General features: G+C 44.0%; 1 protein-coding gene across 3 annotated transcripts in view; it reads right to left on the reverse strand.

Moving 5' to 3' along the window:
- DOCK1 (dedicator of cytokinesis 1) overlaps nt 1–24,866 on the reverse strand; it is a 525,518-nt gene that overhangs the window by 190,099 nt on the left and 310,553 nt on the right. For all 3 annotated transcript variants that reach the window (XM_078434961.2, XM_078434960.2, XM_078434962.2), the window contains exon 28: nt 5,402–5,503. In XM_078434961.2, coding sequence (XP_078291087.2) covers nt 5,402–5,503 — 102 coding nt within the window. The remainder of the gene's footprint in view (nt 1–5,401; nt 5,504–24,866) is intronic.

Raw genomic sequence — 24,866 nt, forward strand, 5'->3', positions numbered from 1 at the left:
GAATAAACGGTCATCCTCTCTCACCTGGACTGCCAAGGAGAATCCTAGCCCGTCTACCTATGTCCCCTATTGTGCCTCTCGATCCCCACGCTTGACCCAGAATGGCCTTTTCAAGTTGTAAATCTGGTCAAGGCACCAACACTTCCCAACCTCCCATTCAGCCACATCCCCAGGGGGTTCCCAATGTTCTGAGATTAAAGCCAAAATGTTGTGACTCCCAGAAGTAAGAAATTCTGCTTTGCCAAAGAAATAACTGTTTCAGAGAAGGACCCTCAACAGATACTAAACTCATCAGATGAGGAACTGTCAAGGGATTGGATATCTGCCGACATTTTGTGCGTGCCAAAGTATCACCCAAGGACTACGTGCTAATTGTAACGGGGTACATAGCTTCACAACGGGGAGATCGGGCTGTTACCGCTGTCAACCAAGCAATCAAACTTCTCGTCAGTAATGGTCAGCTTGGCAATCCCAGCCTCCCAGTGGGCACAGCAACAAAGAGCACTTAACACCAGCTCTGAAGCACCCTTGCCAAAAGGATGAACTTGAATTTTAGGCCAACCTTCCAGTCTGCAGGACATATGGAGGGATGGAGACACACACTGAAAGGCATCCCAAAGCAGCACGGAGAAAGAAAAAAAAAAAACCAAGGTGAGGCACTTGTTCTAGCAGAAAGAGAGACGAAGGAGGTACAACCACATGCAATGAGTGAATGTGGGCTGGATCCTGATTTGCGGAAGCCCCTAGCGAAAGACAAGAAAGACTGGACAGAATTGAGAGAATGGGAATACCAATGGCAACAATGAGGGCATGGTTGCTATGTTCAGGAAAGGCAATGAGGCCACTGGAGAAGATCTCCATTCCCGAGAGAGGCCTGCTGAACCACCAGGGGAGACACATGCTTCTCACACACTTACGGGATGTGGCTGCCCAGCTGGTGAAACAGAGAGACGCGGTGGAGGCAGACATGGTGTGGTGCTCACCACCGATGCCTCTGGGGGACAGGGCAGTAGTTTTCGCTGCGCTCTTCTTTCAGCTTCTCCGTATGTTTGAAGCTTCTCACGATAAATAGGGGAAAGAGTACAAGCGAAAGTGGGGGAAGACGCATGAGAGCCAAGGACCCCGTCAACGCCGGCACTGGGTCTTGACTCCGCGCTAGAGTCCCTCAAGATGTCGCCCCCCCCCGGGGAAAGCGGGCGCAGTGCTTTACTGCCGCGGGTGACTTTACAATTACGCCAAAAAGTTTACTCAAAAATTAAAACATAAATAAGTAAATAAATAAGTGTCTGAAAAAATAATTTTAAAACAATTCAGGGGAAAATAGCAAACAAACGGTGTAGAAAGTCGACAACAAACAAGCAAAGAGCACAGAGTGTCTCCGCTTGGCCGGTGGGGTCCATGCGGTTTGACATCCCAGCCTCTGTCCAGGCTCATCTCATCCCTGGTACTGCTGCCCCCCCACCGACGGCCTCCCCCCACCACAGGCTCCTGTACATGCTCCCCCCCCACCCCCCCACAAACTGCATGGCTCTCCCTTCTTCAATACTCCACAGTCCTCTCCTTTGTGAGGGAGGCTTCCTGACCACCCAACCCAGTCCAGTCCGGCTATTTTACAAGGACCATGCCCTTGCAGCATGGATAGTTGGAACTGGTTGGAAGGACTCCCCGATGAGCTGCGATGTTCTCCACCAGAATGTAGGCCCAGGAGGACAGGAAAGTCTGCTTTGCCCACGACTTCCTCCACTGTGCTAACACAAAGCTGGTGTCCAATAAATAGCTACTGACTGGATTCACTCTGAAAGGGCTCTGCACCTCCCAGATTCACCGTCCGGGGAGGAGGACCTACACTACAGCTTCGTCTACAAGGAAATGGTCACCAGAAGTAGAGAAACGTGTTCGGCGCAAGACTCCTCCTCCCACTCAGGACGCCACCCACACAGGCTGCAGGTTACCCCGTGGTGGCTGCTTCACACGGCGCTCAAGGCTCACCCAAAATCGGGATGTTTCCCGGGCGTGGATAGTCACCTGCTACCGTCCTTGCTTTCCCAACCCCCACAAGCATCCTCACTCACTGCTACCGGGCGTGAGACATCAGCACCACCTCGGTACAGGCTGATGGCCGAGTGGGACAGACAAGGAAAGGAGGAAGGAGCACAGGGCGTGCGTCCGCCTGGCGAGACCAGGGCAGGTGTCGGGTCAGGGTCCTCCAAAGGGGGGGACTGAAGCTGCAGGAAGGGGGTAGGGCATTCCAGATAGAGGGCCCTGCTCACTCACAGGTCTGCTAACTTGGCTTCTTTAGGTTAGAACCTAGAAGTGGAGGGCCACCTGGGCGGCTCAGTCGGTTAAGCATCCGACTTCGACTCAGGTCATCATTTCACAGTTCATGGGTTTGAGCCCCGCGTCGGGCTCTGAGCTGACAGCTCGGAGCCTGGAGCCTGCTTTGGATTCTGTGTCTCCCTCTCTCTCCGCCCCTCCCCCACTCTCTCTCTCTCTCTCAAAAATAAATGAACATTAAAAACAAAAAAAAAAGAACCCAGAAGTGGAGAGGCCACGGGGACAGGCTGGGCTGCTCGGGGACACACGGCCAGCCACGAGTCCAAGGTAGAGGCAAGAGGGCTACAGTACTCGGGTGCCGCGTTCACTCGACATTTAACCAGGAAGCGTCACTTCTGCCCCTACTGTCCTTGGATATGGGACACTGACCATTCGGTCCCTCAACAGACGCTTCGTAAAGGCCACCTACTGGGAAATTTGGGATAAGCACCAAGACCGCTCTCTTCCCTGCAAGGTCCGGGGCACTGTGCATCACTTCTGATCTTACCGTGGACACTGCAAGTTCTCTCATGGTGTTCCTGATTCTGACACTGGACACGGAACAGCCAGCAGCCCATTCTGCAGCCCGGCATCCCCACTGCGGTCCTGCGAGGCTCGCCATGCTACAGAGATCGCCGTGTCGCGAGAGAGTTTGGAACTGAACGTGTCGGTTCCTTCTCTTTTCTGGATCAGTCTATCTGCCTCACGCTGTGCTCCATTCTCTCACTGTCTCGGGGTCTAAGGGACCATTTGAGAGACTATAAAATTAACAGCTCTGAGGCACGTGACTTTGGTCTTGATAGGAACTGCGATTTCGTATGGGAATCACTCATCCAACCAAAAGAGGGCTACACTTGAAAACCTGAAGCAGCACTTGTTACAAGGAAATAGTCTTGAGAAAATGGTCTAGACTATTTTCCTCCTGCAGCACTAACTAACTTTCAGTTATTTAACACAAAATGATCTCTTACTTTTGTGAGTGGTTGTCAGAGTAGAAAAACAGTCAAATACTTTCTAGGTATACTTAATGGACAGGAACACATTTTACAAAGGTTCCAACAGATTAGCAACAATAAAATAGGTCTACGATCCTTGCAGTTTGAATTCCTGATATCCAAACCACAAATGCCACTTTATAACGGAAATCAAATCGTCTGCAAATAATTGATTTTCTGAACTGCTGTGTCTAAGGGGGAAAAAAAAAAAATCCCTGGGGAAATCAGGACCACAACATGGAGTAAGTATCTGATCGTCTGCTCTGTGCAAGCAGAGAGGGCACACGCTCGGAATTCAGCAAATTATAGTCATTTCTAAAAACCATTTTGTAACATCACTTTTCACAATGCACTAAAGGTTCTCTACCAACAGCACCTCTTAATAGTTGAGATGAAATATGTTTAGCGATTTGCATGTGGGGATTTTGATCACAGGACTCTTCTGATAAAGGGCAAATTATTAATTAGATCCTAATTACTCAGGATGGGTGTATTTCTCACTCGAAAAACCGTATTCTTCAGTCTGGAAGGCTAGTTAGGAAAATGTGCACGTAGTTTCACCTACAACTATCCTTTCGGTGACCCAAACGGGGCCGAGGGATCCAGTGAAGATTCACCGGGGGCATGGAACATCACATATATCCAATGTGAATTCACTGTGCCGTAACTACTCAAGACTGGCAGGATATAAATGTAACACAGATCCCCCCATGAGCACACCCCTACTTTAAACTCCATGCCGATATGTTTTCACTCTTATGTGGATCCTGAGAAAGTTAACAGAAGACCATGGGGGAGGGGAAGGAAAAAAAAGGTTAGAGAGGGAGGGAACCAAGCCATAAGAGACTCTTAAAACCTGAGAAGAAACTGAGGGTTGATGGAGGGTGGGAGGGAAGGGAGGGTGGGTGATGGGTATTGAGGAGGGCACCTGTTAGGATGAGCACTGGGTGTTGTATGGAAACCAATTTGGCAATAAATTTCATATTAAAAAAAAAAAAAAAAAAAAAAAAAATAAACTCCATGCCGATGATTTTGAAAAGAACTGAACACCCAGAGACACATACATACACATTCACACATACACTCTTGGTCCTTTGCTTTTTATTCAAGGCAATCCGCTATGATTTTAAGATGCAGATTCATTGTTGTCTCCTTAGAAATTTAAATACACACACGCACACACACATACACAGAAGTGCATCCATGTGGATGGACACGGACACACACACACACACACACACACACACACACACACTCACAGTGGCAACAATTAATAAGAACATGTTCTTCTTAGAAATAATCCTTTGAAAAAAATCATCAAGTGCATTCTTCTGCCCTTCCCTCAGTAAGGGAGGTTTAACGGGGTGCAGCGTAAGCAACGTAGTCGTGGAGACAGTAATAGCATCTGCCGTACCCTATAGGAATCCAGGGGTCTCAGAAATGAACTCTACGTTACTAGATTCCAGAGCTGAGGTCAACAGCTAATCGAGAACTCCGCCAACAAGGGCGGCTGCAGCTTTGCGGAAGACATCTGCCATATGGCCGTGGGATCTCAGGCCATTAGGGAGGTGGTTCCTAAGTGGTAACTTCCCCTCTGTTATGCTTCTCCTAATTGAGCTGTGTCGTAGTTGTATTGAGGATGACTAGAGAATTATTAGGAGAAATGCTGATGAGCTCCCATGACTGGAGCTAATTAATACCAGAGTATAATTTAAAGCTGAAAAGACTTTCTGGCTTCTGCTACCAGTCAACAGGTGAACAGGAGTTACCGGCAGACTCTCCTTGGGACATCTCCACATCTTTAGTGATCCCTGAACACGGGAGAGGGAACCCATCAGAGAAGAAACCTCGTTCTGGGCTGAGATGATGAGTCCCTCCCCAGTTCAGCGTAAGAAACAAGCCTGCGGGTGGGGACCCTCATCTTCTTAGAGATGTGACTTCAGTAGGACCTTGCCAGGTGGCTTCTCAAGTCAACTGGAGCCAAATCCCCGTGCAAAATCACATTTAAAATGGAAATCTCCACACCAGTGTTTTGCCTAAAATGCTGCCCACCCCCCACGTGGTTATATGAAAAGGGTCAAAGTAACACTCACAACAACATCAGTCCTCATTTTTCCAAAAGTCTTGATCAAATGGGCGTAATGATAATTTTCCATCTGTCGTAAGATAGCTGTCATACAAGCCACGAAGTTTCCCTGTAAAGGAGTCAAAGGGTACAATTAGAGAACAACATTCTCGCGAACAACGGGGAAAGTCGGTATCGACTAAGAGTCTGGGGGCAAAACCAGCACAGAGAAGCAGCGGGCTGTCGGGGGGGGGGGGCCCGAGCCCCGGCCCCCTGGCACGTGAGGACCGGTCACTGCCAACCTCACCATCTTGGCTTTGCTCTATTTCCTTCTCTCTAGCTGCGCTAAATGCTTCCTGACACACGGTTGTCGAGGCTGGAAAAAGAAGCTTTAAATGTTCTTGCATTAAATATGCAAAAATGAAAGACGAGATTGGAACCACTGACACTTGTGTTCTGTGCTCCGTGGAAAGTTGCTGCTCTTATTACCAGGCGAAATGTGTGTGCAGCCCGTCCTCTCGGGCCGTGGCAAAGAGAGGCCTTTTATTTCTCAAAATCTGCCCGTGTCCCCCTTGGCCAATTTGGAGGCAATCACCACCGATTCCACGATGAGTTATGGTCCAATTCTCTTCCACAAGAAGAATGTGAAGAGGCATGCAAGCTCATCAGAATGTAAAGTGGCAGAGAGGACGGTTTCTCCTGGCAGACGGAGCCGGGAGAAAAGGAAGAGGAGGAGGGAAAACAGAAACTAACACGCAGAATCAAGTCATGGAGGAAAGAACGGGGCAAAGCAGCCAAGGAAGAGGCAGCCAGTACGTGTGCGGCTGTGGGTGTGTGCGCTGAAGGGGGCTGGGCTTGGTGGGTGGGCAGAGGGTCAGGTGGTCCCGTTACCACTGGGTACAATGTGTCCCTTCTGGGGGGTCATGGCTCAACATAAAAACATAAAAACCTTCCTTGCTTTTCTAGATCCCCCCCCTAAACTAATGACATTTTAAGAAACAGAGGGAATACATTTTCGCCCATTCGACCAGTACGAGTCTGGTCCAATTACAGGATGAGACATTCTTTCAGACATACCCCAATTTTGCCCTCTTAAATGCGTTCCCGAACCGTGTTCTTTTACCCACCCCACCTCTCCAAGCACTCTACCGGAATACCTAAATGTGCTCTGTATTCATCTGGGCGCATATTCTACAGGGAAATGTTACCGTCCGGTATTTTTCCCAATCCATTTTGTTCCTATAGTATACGTGTATGCTTCCAAATGAGTCCTCAAAGGATGCATTGCACAAACTGAACAAATACAAGAATGACAATATGCTATCTTCCACTTGCATAGAAACATAAATTCTTTGTGAATGATGATAATTGTTGAGATTTGATTCCATGTTGGGGTTCAGAGAAAGAGCTGAAGATTGCCTGTTTTCCACTGGAGGGATGATTTGGAAAATGGCAAAATGTCTATGAATATGAACTTGTGAAATATGTAAATATCTGGCATCCTCATGACTCCAGAGAAGCTGCCTTTGTATCTCCCTTGCTCTTTAGGAGATGCCCTTTTGGAAAATGGCCCTTGTACCGTTGACCACCATGTGTCAAGGGCTGTGCTGAGGCCCAGTCCACCACACCACAGATTCTCTTCCTGCCCCATTTTACAGGCAGTGAGACAGGGGGCTGAGTGTTCCCCTCTAAATGAGTAAATGGCAAAACCGGGTGTAAAGCCAGTGCTTCCAGCTGCAAGGTGGGCACTTTGTAGCTGAACTAATCTCTTTCCTCTTGTCCAGATGTACATTTTAATTCTCTTTTGGAGAAACCTGAGGCCGCTGCTAATGGCCAACAGGAGTTGGAGACTGACTTTCCCGTACTTCTACAGGCATCAGAGAAAGTTGCAGGAGGGTGAGGGAAGGCAAAGGCGGCCACACACGATGTCCCACTTTCCTCCTTGACGCAGCTATCTGTGGCCGGCCTTTTCCTCAGGAGACACCGGGCTTTTTTGACCAAGTAGAGGCCTGTATTGGCCAAGATGCACCTGGCAGGGGCTCAAATTAATTTTCTGCAGGTCAAAACGGTTAAACAATGGGAACCTACACATTAGAATCGTCGGAAATCACAAAGCCAGCTATGTATATAATTAGATCCAGTATACCCATGTACTTAACTTAAAATATCAAGCCAAAAGTGGAAAGAAAAGCAGAACCCCAGGGCAGTTCTGAGAATGCCAACCGCCCGAGCACTGAGCAGCATGGATGAGAAGAAACAGTGCGCATCCGGAGTCTGGCCAGACACTCAAACAGGTGATACGGAGACACTCAACGTAGGCAGCAGACTGCCATGTAATGCTGAAAACTTCACGCAAGGCCAAGACTGGGGCAACTGACATGATGCAGGAATGAAGAAATGATGAGAAGGTAGCAATTTCCACAAAGCCAGTCCAGGGAATATGCAAATGGCCAGTCGGGCAGACTTTGCTTTGGATGAGAATGTCATGGAGGCAAGCCAATGGCCTCTTACTCTATGGCGACAAGGACCAATTGGGAATCCGCCCAGGGAAGGGGACAGAGGCAGGGCTCCACCATGAGTTAGAGGGCGAAAGGCCAGGGGGTGCAAATGTATTCTTTATTTCACCTACGGAACTGTTCCAGACCAGTTGTCCTGTTCAGACTTTCTTAGAGGTAGCAAATCTCACTATTTCAGCTCCCTTCTAAGCTGAAGCTTTGGACCCCAATTGGAATGGGGTGATATGCCTGCCGAAATCCATAGAAATGTTCCCTATGGCCTTTGGAATGGAGTCCCATGCATGGGGTACCCGTATTTCCAAAGGGAAGCAATGCATTCACCATGCTCTACTGTTCTTGTGGACCCAGTGGAGCCCCGTGTGGTGGACCAGTGGGTTTCTGGGGAGGCATTCAGTGGGTCGTTATGGAAGCTGTATCTGAAACCAGCCAGGAACTAGAAGCAGAAATGGGGGAGAGCTGTGAAAGGAAAACTCATTCTGCAGGCTCGAAAGAAAATTACTATTCTCTGCTTTTTAATTGATTTATTTGAAATGCACTGAGAAGTCATAGGAAGCTTTTACTTTTGAACAACTGATAGGCTGGGAGGTAGGCTGGTGGTGACTGTGCAGAACGCGTCCTGAAACCTGAGCGTGGGGACCAGGTTCCAGGCCTAGAGGCTGAGGAAAAATGAGTAAATAAATAAAAACAAGACAATTCCTGAGACCTCAAAGCAATGCAAAATAGGGGCAGAGAAGTCAGGATACAGTTGCAGAAAACTTAAAAATCAGGACAGAGAATGCCTAAGAAACAAAAAATGTGAACTTCATTAGTAATCACAGATGAAAATGATGTATCATTATTTGCCTGCCAAAACAGCAAAGAAGTATTTAAGGGATGATAATGTTAGCAAGGGTGCAGGGAATGAGCACTCTTCTGCACTGCTGGTGGGAGCATAAATTGCTATAACCTTTTTAAAAAGCGATTTGCCAATAGGCTTGAAAAGTCTTGGGGGGAAAAAAACCCACTCCTCGCCTTGGTAATGATACTGCTAACAATCCACCAAAGGAAGTCATTCAAAACTATGGAAGTTTACGCCCAAAGATGTCTGCTGCATTGCTGAAAACATCTGCATGTTCAACAACCAGAAACTGTGTAAGTGACAGGATATGGTGTAGGATTGCAAGATAAAATACAGGATGCCCAGTTTAATCTGAATCTCAGACACATAACAGGAAATAAGCATGTCGCAAATACCGCATTGAAAATATTGCATGGGACATCCATATGCTGACTCATCCGTTTATTGTTTATTCGAAGCTCAGGCTGAACCGGGTACCCTGTATCGATCGCTATTTGCCAAGTCAGGCAACCATACCATAGCGTGATCATGAAATGTTATGCGACCACTAAGACACTAAGCGTTAACTATGCAAATAAGAACTATTTTAATAACATGAGAAAATGCTTGAGGAAGAAACCTGGAGATGATTACATATACGTATTTCAGCAATGTAAAGAATACAGCACAAGAAAGAAAACATATCTAAGCAACTAACAAACAAACCAGGTAGTCCTTGGGGGTTGGAGAACAAAACCAGATTACCTTTATAAACTGAAATACATATTAATATTTTAGAAGACGGTCCTGAGAGAAGACAGGTCCTCCCTGTCCCTAAGTTCTGTGTTTCCTGCCCCCCGATCCTCAAAAATCTTATCCTCAGGCTGCCCTGTCCATGCAGACATGGTTACTGCTGTGCATTGCTCAAGCCCTGGACTAAACTTGCCCCTGACCTCCTAGAACTACCCTCAATGCTCCAGTTAAATATGCTTGGGGTCCCAGTGCACCAGGCAGGTGGAGAGTAGGACAGGGAACAGGGAGAACAGAAGACAGGCAGAACGAAGCATTGGTGGTGGAGGAGGGGACATTCTGTGGCAGGTAGGTGAATGTAAGATGTCACCGAGGGATACAGGGGCAAGGGATTAAAAAAAAAAAAAAAAAAAAGGACAGATGTTGGAAAACGGGAACTGAGGATGAGACCTACCTTTGACACAGTATCTTTGCCAACTCTGCCTAGTTTAAGGTCTTAGGGCGAGTGTATCATTTAAAAGAACAATCCTAAGGGCTTTAATGCCTGGCCCAGAGGAGTTGAGAGAGTGTGACTTCTCTATATAACAAAGACAGACTTAGACACATGACTTGAAGGTGAGGTATGAAGTTGCTCTTGGTGGTTTGTCAACAAGATAACAATGGTTCACATGACCCTGGAGCTCACGCTTTGCAGGCAGGCGCCTGTTCTCCCTGGGACACACGGCACAGGCAGAAATTTCAACTCTCTTCAAAGTGCTTTAAGTGCCAAGGGACTTGGGGACAGCCCCAAACCACAGGCGCTGTGAGAGCTGTGAAGAGTGACCCAGGAGCACCGAGTCCGAAGGGCAGGCTCCAGATCTGAGTAACCAGAGACTTCCACTTAAATCTGGGATCACACTCCATGACTGCCAGAGACGACTTTTGCTAAAACCTTTAAACATGTTTTCACCGAGGCGAGTCCTCTGAAGAGAAACTGTTATTGAGATGTTGAAGTATCAACTCTAGTAAAGAAAACAAACCTGCCTCCTAATCGTCATTAAAGATTAAAGAAAAAGGAATCCCTCAGCGACATTTAGGATCTACTGTTCAGTGACACTGGGCAAGAATCATAGTAAAAGTGGGTGGACAAAGGACTTAGCGAATTCCTGACGACTTTCACTTTGGGGGACATTCGAGCCAAAGAACCAATACCGTAAAGCAACACTATGAGCACCGGAAATATAGGGAAAAGGAAAGTAACAGAGCGAAGTCTTCCGCTTCAAAGGGAGGTGAGGCATGAATGGATGAGTTGTTGGTACAGTTAAGGGGAAAGCCCTAGGATGCACGAAGTCTTTCTGTTTTCAAAAGTGAAAGCCACGAGTGGAATGTGTAAGGCTTCTATTTGCCAAGAGGAAATTTTATAAAGAAAAACAAGGAGTCCAAAAAGCTAACATAAGGAGCACCTCAAAGTGCCACTCACTGGCCCAAAGATTCCTCCAAAGTCTCTGCAGAGATGAGGTTTGTGAAAATAAACCTAGGGGCTTCTGCATGATGAATTAAAAGTAATCTAACACATGCATTCACCCCTGTTTCCTCACATTAAACTGATAACAAAGAACACCTTTTAATTCACAAACCCGTAAGAAGAAAGAGGGAAGAGACACAAGTAAAGATAAGAGAATTCTGGGAGCAGACAAGGGAAGCATGAGTGGTTACTGAGTGCCCCAGACGCAGGAAGGGGGTGATCATCTAACGGGAACCTGGTGATTCCTGGCACAGAACCCTAGGAAGACTCAGAAGGCAAGACTACATACGAGGTGGAAATCAAGAGCACTGATGTCTTCAACATGTGGCCTGTCGACTCCGGCATGTCCACCGAGAGACACGCCCACTCACTCCTAGGCAGGGGACCATGTGTTTATTCTCTGCAAGGCGTTGGGGGCGGGGGTTGCGGAAGGGGGGTACCTGACAAAGCAGAAGAGAAGGGGGCAGGAGCCACCTGGCTGAGAGTATCTAGTGATGAGCAATCGGCTCTCTGCTCTGCCCAGCTCCCAACATACCAGCAAGTGGGGGTTAAACCAACTTCCTCAGTCTTAGCCCCATGTCAAAATAGAACGGGAGACCAGAAAAATCCTCTTTGGAGAAACCGAACAGCCCAAGACAGCATATCCACTGTCTGCCCATAGAGGTTCAGCCCACGCAGCCTTGTACCTCCAAACTCTGTGCACACATGAGAAACAGTCTGATCAAGACTGTACAGTCTCATGAGGAAAGTCATTAGTAAGAGAAACCAAAGCAAACAGAAACAAAGCCGGGGCGGGGTGGGAAAATGGGGCTATGTAAGAAAATTCCAAGACCTATAACATTTACCTTCACACAGGAGATTATATCCATAAAACGAGAACATAATGTTACGAAAAGGAACAAAGACCAAGGAAGGATTCTGGAATATTCAAATTATGTTCGCAGAAATAACTATTTTCACAGAAATATGGGGAGGTAAAGCTAACAAAATCCTCCAGAAAATGGAACAAAAAAGACACAAAGACACACACACACACACACACACACACACACACACACAGAATAAGAACACCAGAGAATCCATTTAAGAGATTCAATATCTGAGAAGCAGGGATTCCAGAAAGAACACAGAAGATGGAGAGAAAAAAGCTATTTTTTTTACAAAATGATAGAACATCCACATAAAAACTATTAGAATGAGTTCAGATGATTGCAGGATACAGGGCCAAAATACAAAACTCAATTGTTTTTCTATATACTAGCAGTGAACAACCCAAAAATCAAATTCAGAAAATAACTCTATTTACAAAAGCACCAAACCCAGCACAATACTTGATGGAAATATACTCCATGTTCATGGATTGGAAGACCTAATAATGCTATGATATTAACAGCAATTAATGGGCAGCACCCCCCAAATGATCTACAGATTCCATGCAATCCCTATCAAAATCCCAGCCTGCTGTTTTGTAGAGCCTGACAAGCCAATCACAGATAACCCCATACATACTGTGTGATTCCATTGTTAGCAAATGTCCAGAATAGGCAAATGCAGAAAGGCAGGAAATAGATCAATCAGTGACGGGCAAGAGCTGGAAGTTTGGGGGTTAAACGGGGAGCGAGTCCTCATGGGTACAGGTTTCTTTTGGGGATGATGACAATATGCTAAAAATGCTTACGGTAGTAGTTCAACAACTCTGTGATTATACGAAACACTTAAATTGTTCACTTCAAATAGATGAATTTTTTTGATATATGAATTACACCTCAATAAAGCTGTCAAAAATGTTTAGGGGTGCCTGGGTGGCTCAGTTGGTGAAGCATCCGACTTCAGCTCAGGTCATGATCTCACAGTTTGTGGGTTCGAGCCCCACGTCGGGCTCTGTGCTGACAACCTGGAGCCTCCTCCAGATTCTGTGTCTCTCTCTCTCTGTATCCCGACCCTGCTTGCACAATGTCTGTCTGTCTCTCTCTCGCGCTCTAAAATAAATAAACATAACTTTTTTTGAAGCTTTTAAAAACAGATATTAATTAAATGATATAATTTCTCTCAAATGGCACGCACTGATTGTCGAGCATGACTAAGACTTATCATCATGAGATTTCACAGTACTAAGGATAAAACAATGATTCTAAAACATTAAAGAGAAAAGGAAAGCAAAGAGTCACAGAGTGCATTGGGATTGCTCCTGGAGAGGATGCGGCAGGGGACAGCTCATTCTCAGGACAAGTAAACTATTCGCCCTTAGCAACAAAATAATGTACTACTCGGATTTAAAATCAAAATAACACACTCAGAAAAACACTTCCAAATTCTATGATCCTTTTGAAGCTGTTCTTTCTCCTTAGATTTTTTGAAATAGATGTACGACTGTTCTTTCCTTTGTTTTGATCTACTCACTTGTGTTTCCACATCATATGAAATGCCTTCACCCTTCTAGGTTTGGAGGGGAACTATAAAGAAACAATCACTGAAAATGCAGATGGGACAACGTTGTAAAATGAAGAAAGGAAAAGTGTGCCATGCAAAATACATCAGAAGGCACAAGTTGTTGCTGTACCTTGGAAAGGTATTTCACGTGTTGTTAATTAAATATTTGACGAAGCACAAGATATAATTGAAAGCCTGAATCAGATAGTTCAGTTAAAACTCAGGTTCTTGGGAAAACGAGTATTCGCTCCCATCATTTAAACTTGGCACCCGTTCCCGGAAATACAATCTACGGTAAAATTGAGGACTGTGTTGTGTCCCTTTTCTCGCTTCAAGACAAATTCAGCCCCCATGCAGCCTTTATCCAATGTACGCATTGCTTTATTCATTTAGTTTCCCAAATATTGAAATTCTTGGTTTTATAAAGGACCATAAAGTGAAAAATGTTTGTAAAAAGAAACTACACAAAATTAAGAATAGTATGGTTGAGAAACTACACTAATGTCATCTATTAGCTTTTTCAACTCCTAGCAACAAAATTAAACCTGTATCTTAAATTTAAATGGAGTGTCTGGTTGAGTTCAGAGAATACTAGTATTTCATATTATTGCAGACACCATAAGGAAAGAAATCTAATTTTAAAAACAAAATCAATTTCAATTTTACAGTGGCAGTAATTGTAGGAAGACATTTATAGGCCAAATATACCAAAAGGGAATATCTAGATCTTAAGCTACCCATAACAATTATCTGCTACTTATTCAATGCACTAAATTAAACACATACTCACATTTGTTACAGAGGATAAAAATAAATTACGGTAAAATTTTACATATACAATTATACTTTACGGTATAATGAGGAATATATACTTGTATATAACTTCTCAATATAATTCATTTGTTGCTAACACAAATCAGAGAGTAGAGGAGAAAATTTTAAATTTATTTTTGTAAACTCAGGCAATCAGATAATATTAAAGCCTTAGAGGGCCTAGGACTTCCCAAATCTTCTCCCAAGATATATAGCATCTGTAAACACACTGTAATAGAAACAAGAATAATTCAGTGTTAATAAAATTTTACCACTGAAGGGAGATCAATATGCCTACAGATTTTTTTTTAAATTGACTTCTGTCCATAAAGGACACTGTCACCATCATAGTCACAGATTACAGTTGAAACTTTCTTGGATAAAAAGAAATTCCTCTATATGAATCATAGAGGATACTGTCCTCAATATAATTTATACTGGTTGGATGTGTTGGTGAGGAGGAAACTATGTCACATACCAAGTGTTAAGAAAACAAAGTTCATGAGTCACAAGAAGATGAAATATATTTTGAAATATGAGATTATTATATACTAGAAAAAGAGATAATCTCAGTTCTATTATTTCTTAGGAAATACTTATTTATACATAAATACATATATTGTGTGCAGATATCTGTACAAGCACTATACATAATGACACAGCACTCATGGCTTGTCTGCTTACGACTCTGTAAGCCCTCGAGAGATTTTGAAGCTAAATGCCTTGACGTTTACTTTCAAAGTCTCCCGCTATGGAGAAGTAGAAATTGACAATCTGGGGGAACGCCAAAGAAATTCTGCAGAACAATGTATCTGTCTAGCAGGTGTGTAAAGGAGAACATAGCATACAGGAAACACACCCCTTTGGGGCTCTATGCCCACCCTGTCTCCCCATCACCACAGCCCGGAGAAAATCAAAGGTTCCCAAGATTCTGAGGAAATGGGGCCAATGGGGAAACACCAGAAGACATTGAGGGAATAAGACCAAATCGATGAGAAGATTCAAAATGGCGCAGAGTAGTACCAATACAACACTCCATGAACATTAAAGAGTGGGCACATGTCCACAGCATGGAGCTCCTGGAGGAAGGTCAGACATGAGTAGACACAGCCCTGCCTAGGAGGAGCACACGTGGAACCAGGGGCACAACTCTCTCCCAGACCAGTGGAACCAAGTCAAAAGGACACAGGAGGATACTTGAGAAGGGTCCTCTGGCCACAAGTGGGACAATGGGGACATCCGAGTTTCAAAATGAACAGTAAGAGCAAAGGACTATAAACCTTAAATTAAAAAAAAAAGAAAAACATAAGTCTCCATTGATAAACTGGTATACAAGGTGGGGGGGGGGGGTGGTGACGAGAAGAGAAAGCAAAGCCCTTCTTACAGAAGACTAAATAACGTAGATGGCATAGGAAAATGCAAAAATTGCCACTTTCAACTCCAGAAGGACTGGATGATTCCAGCAACGGTCCTGCATGGGTACTGAAACCAGTAGGTCAAGCTCACTGGAAAGGAAGGCATTTGCTCAGCTTGAAAGTACTGTATCCCCCCACAGATTCTTCTGTGCCTCCTAGTGTGATGGTGTTCTAAGGACACATTATCACCTAGGTAGGGTTTTGTGCCAAAAATGTTTACTCATGAGGGAATGCACAGATAGATCCAGAAATGGGACTTTTGACAAGACAATTGTCCTAGGCCTTCCAAAAAAAAAAAAAAAATCAATGAAGAAATTTCATTTGGGCCACATATTACATGTTATTAGGGGGATCACTGCTAATTTTTATGAATATCATAATCATATTGACTGTGTTGCAGAATTATTCTTAGCAGAAGCACAACACAATTAGGAATGACATTCACGATGTCTGTGGTGAACTTCTGGTCGAGTAAAAAGCCAGTTTTCATTACACACACATACAACTCCACAAGGGAGGGGAGGCAGAGACAACGCATTTGGGCAAAATGTCCGTAAATGTCCGTAAGTGGTAGATCTGGTTGGTGAGTATACTGGCTTTTACTATCAGAGCTTTTTCAAATTTCTGTACCTAAGAAAAATTTCAAGATAAAAAGCTGAGGGAATACTATGTCTACCCGCAGTCTAGTGCAGAAGACGTACATGACAACAATTAATTAAGACCCAATGTTACAGATACTATAAAAGAGAGTTATTACAGACTGACAAGGGAGTTCTAAGGAGGAAGTGCTCCTTTTCCAACCACAGGAACTGTTACTCAATATAATAACAGGAACACAAGCAATGATTTAGCTATTTTGAGACACATTTGGAGAGGGGAGATAAAAGTGAAGAGCCTTAAGCAACCCACATCCAGAAATATTCACTCAGGAAAATGTTCGAGGAGCTGAAGTAGAACTAAGTGGGGGGTGTATTGCTTTTGCACAGAAAGCTCTGCCATATGCATTTTTCTTAAATGCAAGAACGCCTAACTGATTGGGAGCATGCCCTGTACGTATGTATTCTGACCTTAACAAAATAGTCTACAGTGAAAGGGAAATGGAAGAACCATCCTGTTTTCCTACCAAATATGGATCTACATATCGCTCACTCTCCTTTTGGTATTCTACAATACCATTCTATTAATGGTAGAAGTTATACAGGTACGTAACAGAAATTTAGTTTAGGAGTAAATGTCTGAGAGGCAGACATTTTGGAGTAATCACTTGATCGAGATCAAGAACACTATATGGAGCAGAACAGGCTATTTCACTTCTCTGAGCCTCAGCTGCCTCATCTGTAAAATGGCCACAGTGATTTGAAAATGTGCAGTTCTTGAGAGGCTTAAATTAGTCATATAGGTAAGGATATGTAAGGATATTAGCATAGTCGCTGGCTACGTAACAAATAAGGGATCTCACGGTGGCAGTGATGGGGGCGATGACGATGATGGTGGATAAAAGAGAAAAACATACGCAGAAGGTTATTTTAAGGTCACTAAATTTGCATACTAAAACTCACAAATCATTCATGACAGAATCAAAGAAGATCTAAAAGAAATGGAGAGATATATCATGTTCATGGATCAGAAGAATCAATAAGAGTTCAGATGTCAATTGATCTACAGTTACAAAATAGCAGCAGGTGTTTACTGTAGAAACTAACAATCAGAATCTAAGCTTTCTACAGAAAGGCAAATAACGTGAAACAGCCAAAGAAACTGTGAACCAAGTAGGACACACTACCAGATTTTCAGATGTGTTATAAAACTACAGATATCAAAAGAGCAGGCATACCAGGAAAAGAATAAACTGATGAGACAAAGTGACCGCACAACAGGCAAACTGATTCTCAACAAAGTACTGAGAAAACTCAATGAGAAAGTATAGTGTTTTCAACAAGTGGGATTTCCAAAGGGTACAATGAGACACCATATGGAAAGACAGGAAGAAAAGGGAGGGCAGTAAGGCCCATCCATACCCTATGCTACATACAAAAACCAGCTCAAAATAGATCATAGACCCAAATGCAAAAAAAAAAAAAAAAAAAAGGCCCAAAAAACCAAAAACCAAAAACCAAAAAAACGTAAAACAACAGAACTTCTGGAGGAAAACACAGGAGAAAACCCGACCTTGGCTTAGGCAAATACTTCTTAGGATACAAGAAGCATAAAACAAAAGAAAAAAAATGGTAATTGGGACTTCCTCAAATTAAAAATGCCTGGTCTTTGAAAGGTTTTGTAAAGAGTAAAAAGATAGGCTGCAGAATTGGAGAAAATATTTGCAAAATGCGTATCTGACAGAGCGCTTGTGTCAAGAATGTATAAAAACTCTGAAAAGTCAATAACAAACAACCCATCAAAAAACTGGCAAAAGAATTTAAATAGATGCTTCACCGAAAAAGAGATTCAAATGGCCAGGACACACACAAAAAAATGCATTCGGTGTCACTACTCAATGGGAAAATGCCAATTAAAACCATAGGGAGATACCACCATACCTGTTAGAATGGCTGAAGCTTAAGGAAAAAAGAAAAAGAAAAAGCAGGAAGCTGCAGAGACACTGAAAGTCTCCCGTATCACTGGTCTGAAGGCAAAACGATACAGCCATTCTGGGAAACACTTTGGCAGTTTCTTATACAGTTAATCATATAGCTTTTGACCCAGCCATCCTGCTTCTAGGTAGGGACGCAAGAGAGGTGAAAACACAAGTTCACAGCAAGACCTCTACGCTAATGTGTATAGATAGCTCTTTTCCCAGATTTTGTTCTTTTAATTTTTTTAATGTTTATTTATTTTTGAGAGAGACAGACAGAGTGTTAGTGGGAGAGGGGCAGAAAGAGAGAGGGAGACACTGAATCCGAAGCAGGCTCCAGCTCTGAGCTGTCAGCACAGAGCCTGACGTGGGGCTCAAACTCATGAACCACGAGATCATGACCTGAGCTGAAGTCGAACGCTTAACAGACTGAGCCACCCAGGTGCTCCTGTAGACAGTTCTATTCATAATTCCAAACAGGGAGATATCAACACATCTACTATTCGGCAAACATATAAACAATAGTGGTACGTCCATGGGATAGGACAGTACCGAGCAACCAGATGGAATAAACTGCTGATAAACACGGACAGTTCTCACATCGGGGTAAGTGAAAGATGCCAGACTCAGACCCAAAAGGCAACCTGGAGTATGGATTCGTTTACTTGACATCCTGGAAACTCAAACATGATATTGACCAAGGGGAAAAGATGGGCTCCAAAAGGGCACCAGGGACTTTTGTAAGAGAACGGAAATATTCTAACCCTTGCATTTGGTCTTGATGACAGAACTGGACACACCTGTCAAAATGCAGAACTAAAAAGTAAGGATGTGACTGTATAACCTTAAAAATATACGTAAAGAAGAAAATTTGACAATCAAAAAATTCCCTGTAAATGATATGTAACTAATCTTGGCATTATACTGGATTCTTTCTCGCTCTTGCACATATAGAAAAAGACTAGCTTTAATAAAAGCAGGATCATACTTTAATTATTGTCACTTTCAAATGGCTTTGTTATGCGGTGGTGCAAGCCCTACATCACTCCTCTCGTTTTTCACATTGTTCTTGAGTATCCATGCCAATATATTCTCACATGTGAACTTTACAACCACATTATTGAGTTTGAAACAGTTCCCAATGGAATTTAAATTGAGATCCCACTGAATTTTTTAATTAATTGAAAAGGCCTAGGATATCAGCCTTCTCATTTCCGCACACACAATGTGTCTAGATTTGTTCAGGTCTATTTTTACGCCATTCAAGAATATTTTGTGGTTTTCGTCATAAGGACTATGACCAGCTCTTGTTAACGTTCCCCCTTTTGGGAAGGGTGCCTTCTTCAAAAACCTTTTAAATTTTCTCTACATTTTTATTGGTATATTTGGGAAAATGACTAAATTTGATGTGTATATTTTGTAATTGAACTTACAGAATTCTGTTACTACTCCTAACAGGTTTTGTTTTGTTTGTTTTGTTTTTTTAATTTTGTGGGGGAGGAGGAGGCTGTAAATGAATCAAACATGGGGCTTCTGGGTGGCTCAGTCGGTTGAGCATCCGACTTCGGCTCAGGTCATGATTTCAGTTTGTGAGTTCGAGCCCCGTGTCGGCCTCTGTGCTGACAGCTCAGAGCCTGCAGCCTGCTTCGAATTCTGTGTCTCCCTCTCTCTCTGCCCCTTCCCTGCTCATACCCTGCCTCTCTCTGTCTCTCAAAAATAAATAAATGTTAAAAAAAAATGTTTAAATGAATCAAACATCTGTCAATAATTCTGTGTTGTCCTTTGTCATTGTTGTACTTCTGTTTTCTTATTTCTGTTTCTAGACTTAGGACACAGTCTATCACCACCAAGCACACAATGTCAAGTTGTAATAATAACTTCTGGTGTCTTTGCTTTCTTAAAGATTGTAGTCAGCATGCTTTAGGGTCTGATTTTTTAATGTCTATTTTTCTATTGAGATATAACTGAAATATAACACTGTGTAAGCGTAAGGTACATAATATGTTGATTTGATACATTATATACTTATTACAATTTGATTACCACCATGCCATTGGGTCACGAAATTACCATTTCTTTTGTGTGGTAAGAACATTTAAGATCTAGTCTCTTGGATATTAGTTGAGGCTGTACCTTGCATACGATGTTAAGGAAGTATTCCAAACCTAGAGATCGCTTATAACAAAATATGTGAGGCTAAACAAAGATGGTGATGGATATTATTACCAGAGAAGAGTTTTCTCACTAAAGAGCGAATGCATAAGAAAAAAAATTAAGCATCAAAAAACCACATAGGTATGCTTTTAAATTCTTACTAATGGGTAAAAATGGGACTCCTCAGAAAACATAAATACGTAAGGACAGGCTAGCTGTAATAAAATAAAACATAGAGCAGCAACACCTCTTAGACCCCTCATTTCCTCGGAGGGTAACGGAACCACTCCTTACTTTCAGTCACGTAAGAGACATCCACAGAGGCATGCTGTATATGCAGCAGATTCTGAAGTCCACGTGTGGTTCGCATTCTGGTGGACACAGTGTGTTGACAGGGAGCTAACTGGCAGAGAAATGTAAACATTAGCTTCCCTTGTTAGAGTTGAGGTAAACGACTACCTTGATATTCACGGCAAGTATACATTGTAGGTATCGTCATATCAAATCGTGCAAAAGCAAAGGAACCCTCTTGAATGTCCATTTGGTGAAAACATTCAAGGGGATGCCAATTAAAATATATAGCTTATATTTCCCATTTATTTCTACAGAGACATAATGAAAATACCAGAAGAGGCCACTCCACCAATCTGATGAAAAAATAGAGCCACGGTTTATAATTACCGAATTACTTAGCTTTGATCATAGGAGTGACTGTCGTGATTTTAAATTAGGGAATACGAAACATCGGATTGTGGAGGTTAATCTCCTTGAACAAAATTCATACAGTTTTAAGGTTAACATGTTTACGTTACGACAATCAAGGACGCTGCAGTCTTTTGCCAAGCGCATATCATTAAAAACGAAAGCGTCACCAATCAAATGGGTTTCCCATTACCTGACCCCAACACTCTAATCACTAGTCACAAGGAGAAGACGCAAATTGGAAGTCACTTTCCAACACATGTTCAGTCAAGACTTTTTTATTTTTTATTAATCTTGCTTAGGCAAGGTCTTAACAGCATGTAAAAGAAGGTAAACCCACAAAATGATACTAAAATGACTAATTTTAATTATTTTCCAGAGTCGCTACTTGTTTGCAAAATTGAGTACAGTTTCCACAAGCTAATTATCTGGCTACACAGTTAAGTTTGCAAACTGTAATGTTGCTAGTTCCTGTCTAAACAAAAAGCATACAGGATAATGAAGCCCACTTGTTTTGAATTTAAATCAACTGTTTTGGTGCCAGGAAAAGGCAAAAAAGCAGAAATCTAGGTTGATCAATTAAGTAGAGGCGTAGTCAATAGGAGACCTTTATTTGAAAGAATCACAAACCTCAAACACTGCTACATGCACATTCTGGTAAGGCGATCACCATTACTTGGGATAAAACCATTATCACACATAAAAAACAAAACTGCAGTATTAATGCAGACCAAGGTACAGGCCTCCAACTGCAAGACCATGAGATGCTCCGCCCCTCCCCTTGAATCCACGTCTGTTGTAGACTGAACTGTGCTCCCCCCAAATTCATATATTCAAGTCCTAACACCCAGCACCTCAGAATGTGACTGTTATTTGGAGAGAGGGCCTCAAAAGAGGTAATTAAGAGGCACCTTGGGGGTTCAGTCGGTGACGTGTCCAAGTTCGACTCAGGTCATGATCTCGTAGTTCCTGAGTTCCAGCCATGCGTCGGGCTCTGTGCTGGGGGCTCGGAGCCTGAAGCCTGCTTTGGATTCCATGTCTTCCTATCTCTCTGCCCCTCCCCCATTCATGCTCGGTCTCTTTCTCTCAGAAATAGATGCACATTTAAAAAAATTTTTAAAAAAGAGGTAATTAAAATTAAACGAGGTCATGGGGGTCCCAAATCCAATATGACTGATGTCATTAGAAGAGGAGACCTACAAATGCAAGCCATATGTAAGCCAAGGGGAGGCTTTAAAAGAAAGCACCCCACCCAAAGCCTTGGTCTTGGACTGTTGGATATCCCCCAGAACCCTGGGGAAGTGAATTTCTGTTGTTCAGGCCACTCACTCTGTGGCCTTTTGTTAGGGCAGCACTAGCAACCTCCCTCCCTGCTCGAGCCACACTTCCAAGGCGTCCTAGAACCTTGCCAGGCTCCCTCCCCCTGTAGAGACTGCCTGTGTATGCCCTCTGAAAAAGGCTACTTCCCGAGAAGACCATCTGACACACCCCCACCCCCCGCCCCTTCTTCAGTGTTTGGATTCAATGCCTCCTTTTCTACCGGCTAAGCCGACATTCCATTTCAAGTTGTAGCCCAGCTCCAGCCCCTGCCCTCTTCGGGAACATTACCTAATCCACCTGCTCATTAGAATCATGGTCCACCAACTCTCCTCACAAAAATGTAGACTCCACAAGAGCAGGGTTTTGACTACCAATGGACCTTTCGTTTCTAGAAAAGAACAATGAGTCCATGACAAGGCTGACTAATGCTTGCATTCAGTTGTCTTTTTTTTTTTTTTTTTTTTAAATATTTAAAGTCAAAGAAAAGAACAAGGCCCAATACGAACAAGTAGAAGGGGACATTGTTTGGTGCAGCAAAGGCCACGACCTGAAATAAGGAGAGACCGATTCTACCAATAAATAGGAGAAGGTACTTCTGGTGAAGTTGCCTACTGCTTTTCTCATCCTTTTAAAGATCCCTCTCAACTGACAGCCAATGGGTATCATTCTAAAGAAATTCATGCACCAAAGCAATTTCTACAACAAACCTGAAATGCACCTTCTGGGACAACGGTGCTACCAGAGTTTCGCTGTGTCTAGTGGTACTGAATTCATGTTTGCAACACATTTCTGCGCTGGGGTTTGTAGGGAGGGCACTCGAATGCTAAAATCTACCTTAGGGCCACAGGTATTCACAGGTGTTCTCTTTTCTCTAAAGCACGCTCCCTCTCCGTTTTATCATTTTCAAAACAAATTAAACCCTGCCCAGGAAAAAGAAAAAAAAACTACCCAATGAGTCCTGCTCACTGAATGGAAATTGCATTAATAACAAGTACCCGGTATGCTGGAGAACTTCTGCAGCGTTGTACATAACGCAAAAGTCAGGGGTCCGTCGTAAGAAGTAGGGTGTGTGAGCGTGTTTATGAGGCAGTAACAAGGTTCTGCTCCGGCATGAAGTGCAGCCTGTGGCTTCTCTCCCAGGCAAAGCTTCCCCTTGGGGCTCAGCCACATCGGGTCATTTAGTATAAGCCTCCATCAAAACATACGGCAAAGGCCAAGACCAAAAAGAGCGAGCTGGTACCCACCGAGCCATCACAACGCAGGCATGTAATCCAGGAAAACTGAGGAAGCAGGAAACCTCATTTTCATCACATCGGAGAAAACATCATGCCCAGCGCACTGCACTCGTCAGTGAGAAGCAAAGTGAGTCCTGCCGCTACCACGGGGCCTGGGCAGCGTTGAGGGGACCCAGACACAACTCTCGGGAGGGTTTACTCAGTGCACTGTGTGTATATCAATCAGGAAAGAGTGAGGTCGTGCGGCCACATGACTCAACTAACGCTCATGCTACCACCTGAGAGCAAAATCCTTTCATAAGGAGGCAAAGGGCACACGCAGCTTGTTTGGAAATATCAAAATTGTCTTCGACTTGCCAATGGTTTGTGATTTTGCCAGACAGACAATCTACTTGATTACTCACATCAGCTAGGAGTCAAGCAGTAAAATTCAAGTTAAGGGTTACGAAAGTAATGGGGAAGAAACAGCCAGAGATCAGAAACATTCAACAGACCAGGTTTTCGAAAGGCTCAACAAGTCCTAACTCACCACTTGTCGCCGTGAGCGGGCTCGCCCAGAATCTATCCTGAGACCAACCGCAAGTCACTCTGAGACGTGGCTTTCAGAGTTGAGGGGGTCTGAGCCACAGCAAAAAAGCTCCGTGTGGACACCCCGATATTACAGTCACAAGTCAAGGGCGGCCTCTTTCAGATTCCCACGGGCCCGGGGTGACTACCTGGAACCATGAAGCCACGGGGCAGAGCCGAACATCCCCACGGCTTCACCCCCATAACTGAGCGCGAAGGAAGCCGTTTCCAATCAGAGAGCAACATGCGGGGTCCAGGAAGAACAGGGTCATGTCTGTGAGACCCGGAATCTGCGCAAAGGGTTCAGACCATCCGTTCCGGTGACCGGGCTGCTGGCAGGTGGCTCAGAATGAAGACAGCAGGAGACCGAGAGCCCGGCTCACGCCCATTTTGCGTCTCTTTCCTGCCACTCAGATGGGTGCTCAGGACGGACCGAGGGTACAGAGCGGAAGCGTCAGGAACATGGCTTGTAAAACGTGCTGCATGGAAACCACTGCCAACCGTCCCCAGAGCTGAGGGAGCCGATGCTGGCAGAGCCTTGCAAGCCTAGCCTCCCCTCCCCCTGCTCCAGGGGTGCTCAGACACCGAAGACGGCCGGGTGTCTTCACCTCTATATCCACACGGCCGTGGCCCTGAACCCAGGGTGTCCGGGACAGAAGCTCTGGAGCAACAGAACCAAAGACTAGGACAAGTAGGGC

The sequence above is a fragment of the Panthera onca genome, chromosome D2, assembly GCF_046562875.1.
Source record: "Panthera onca isolate mPanOnc1 chromosome D2, mPanOnc1 haplotype 2, whole genome shotgun sequence".
Lineage (NCBI taxonomy): Eukaryota > Metazoa > Chordata > Mammalia > Carnivora > Felidae > Panthera > Panthera onca.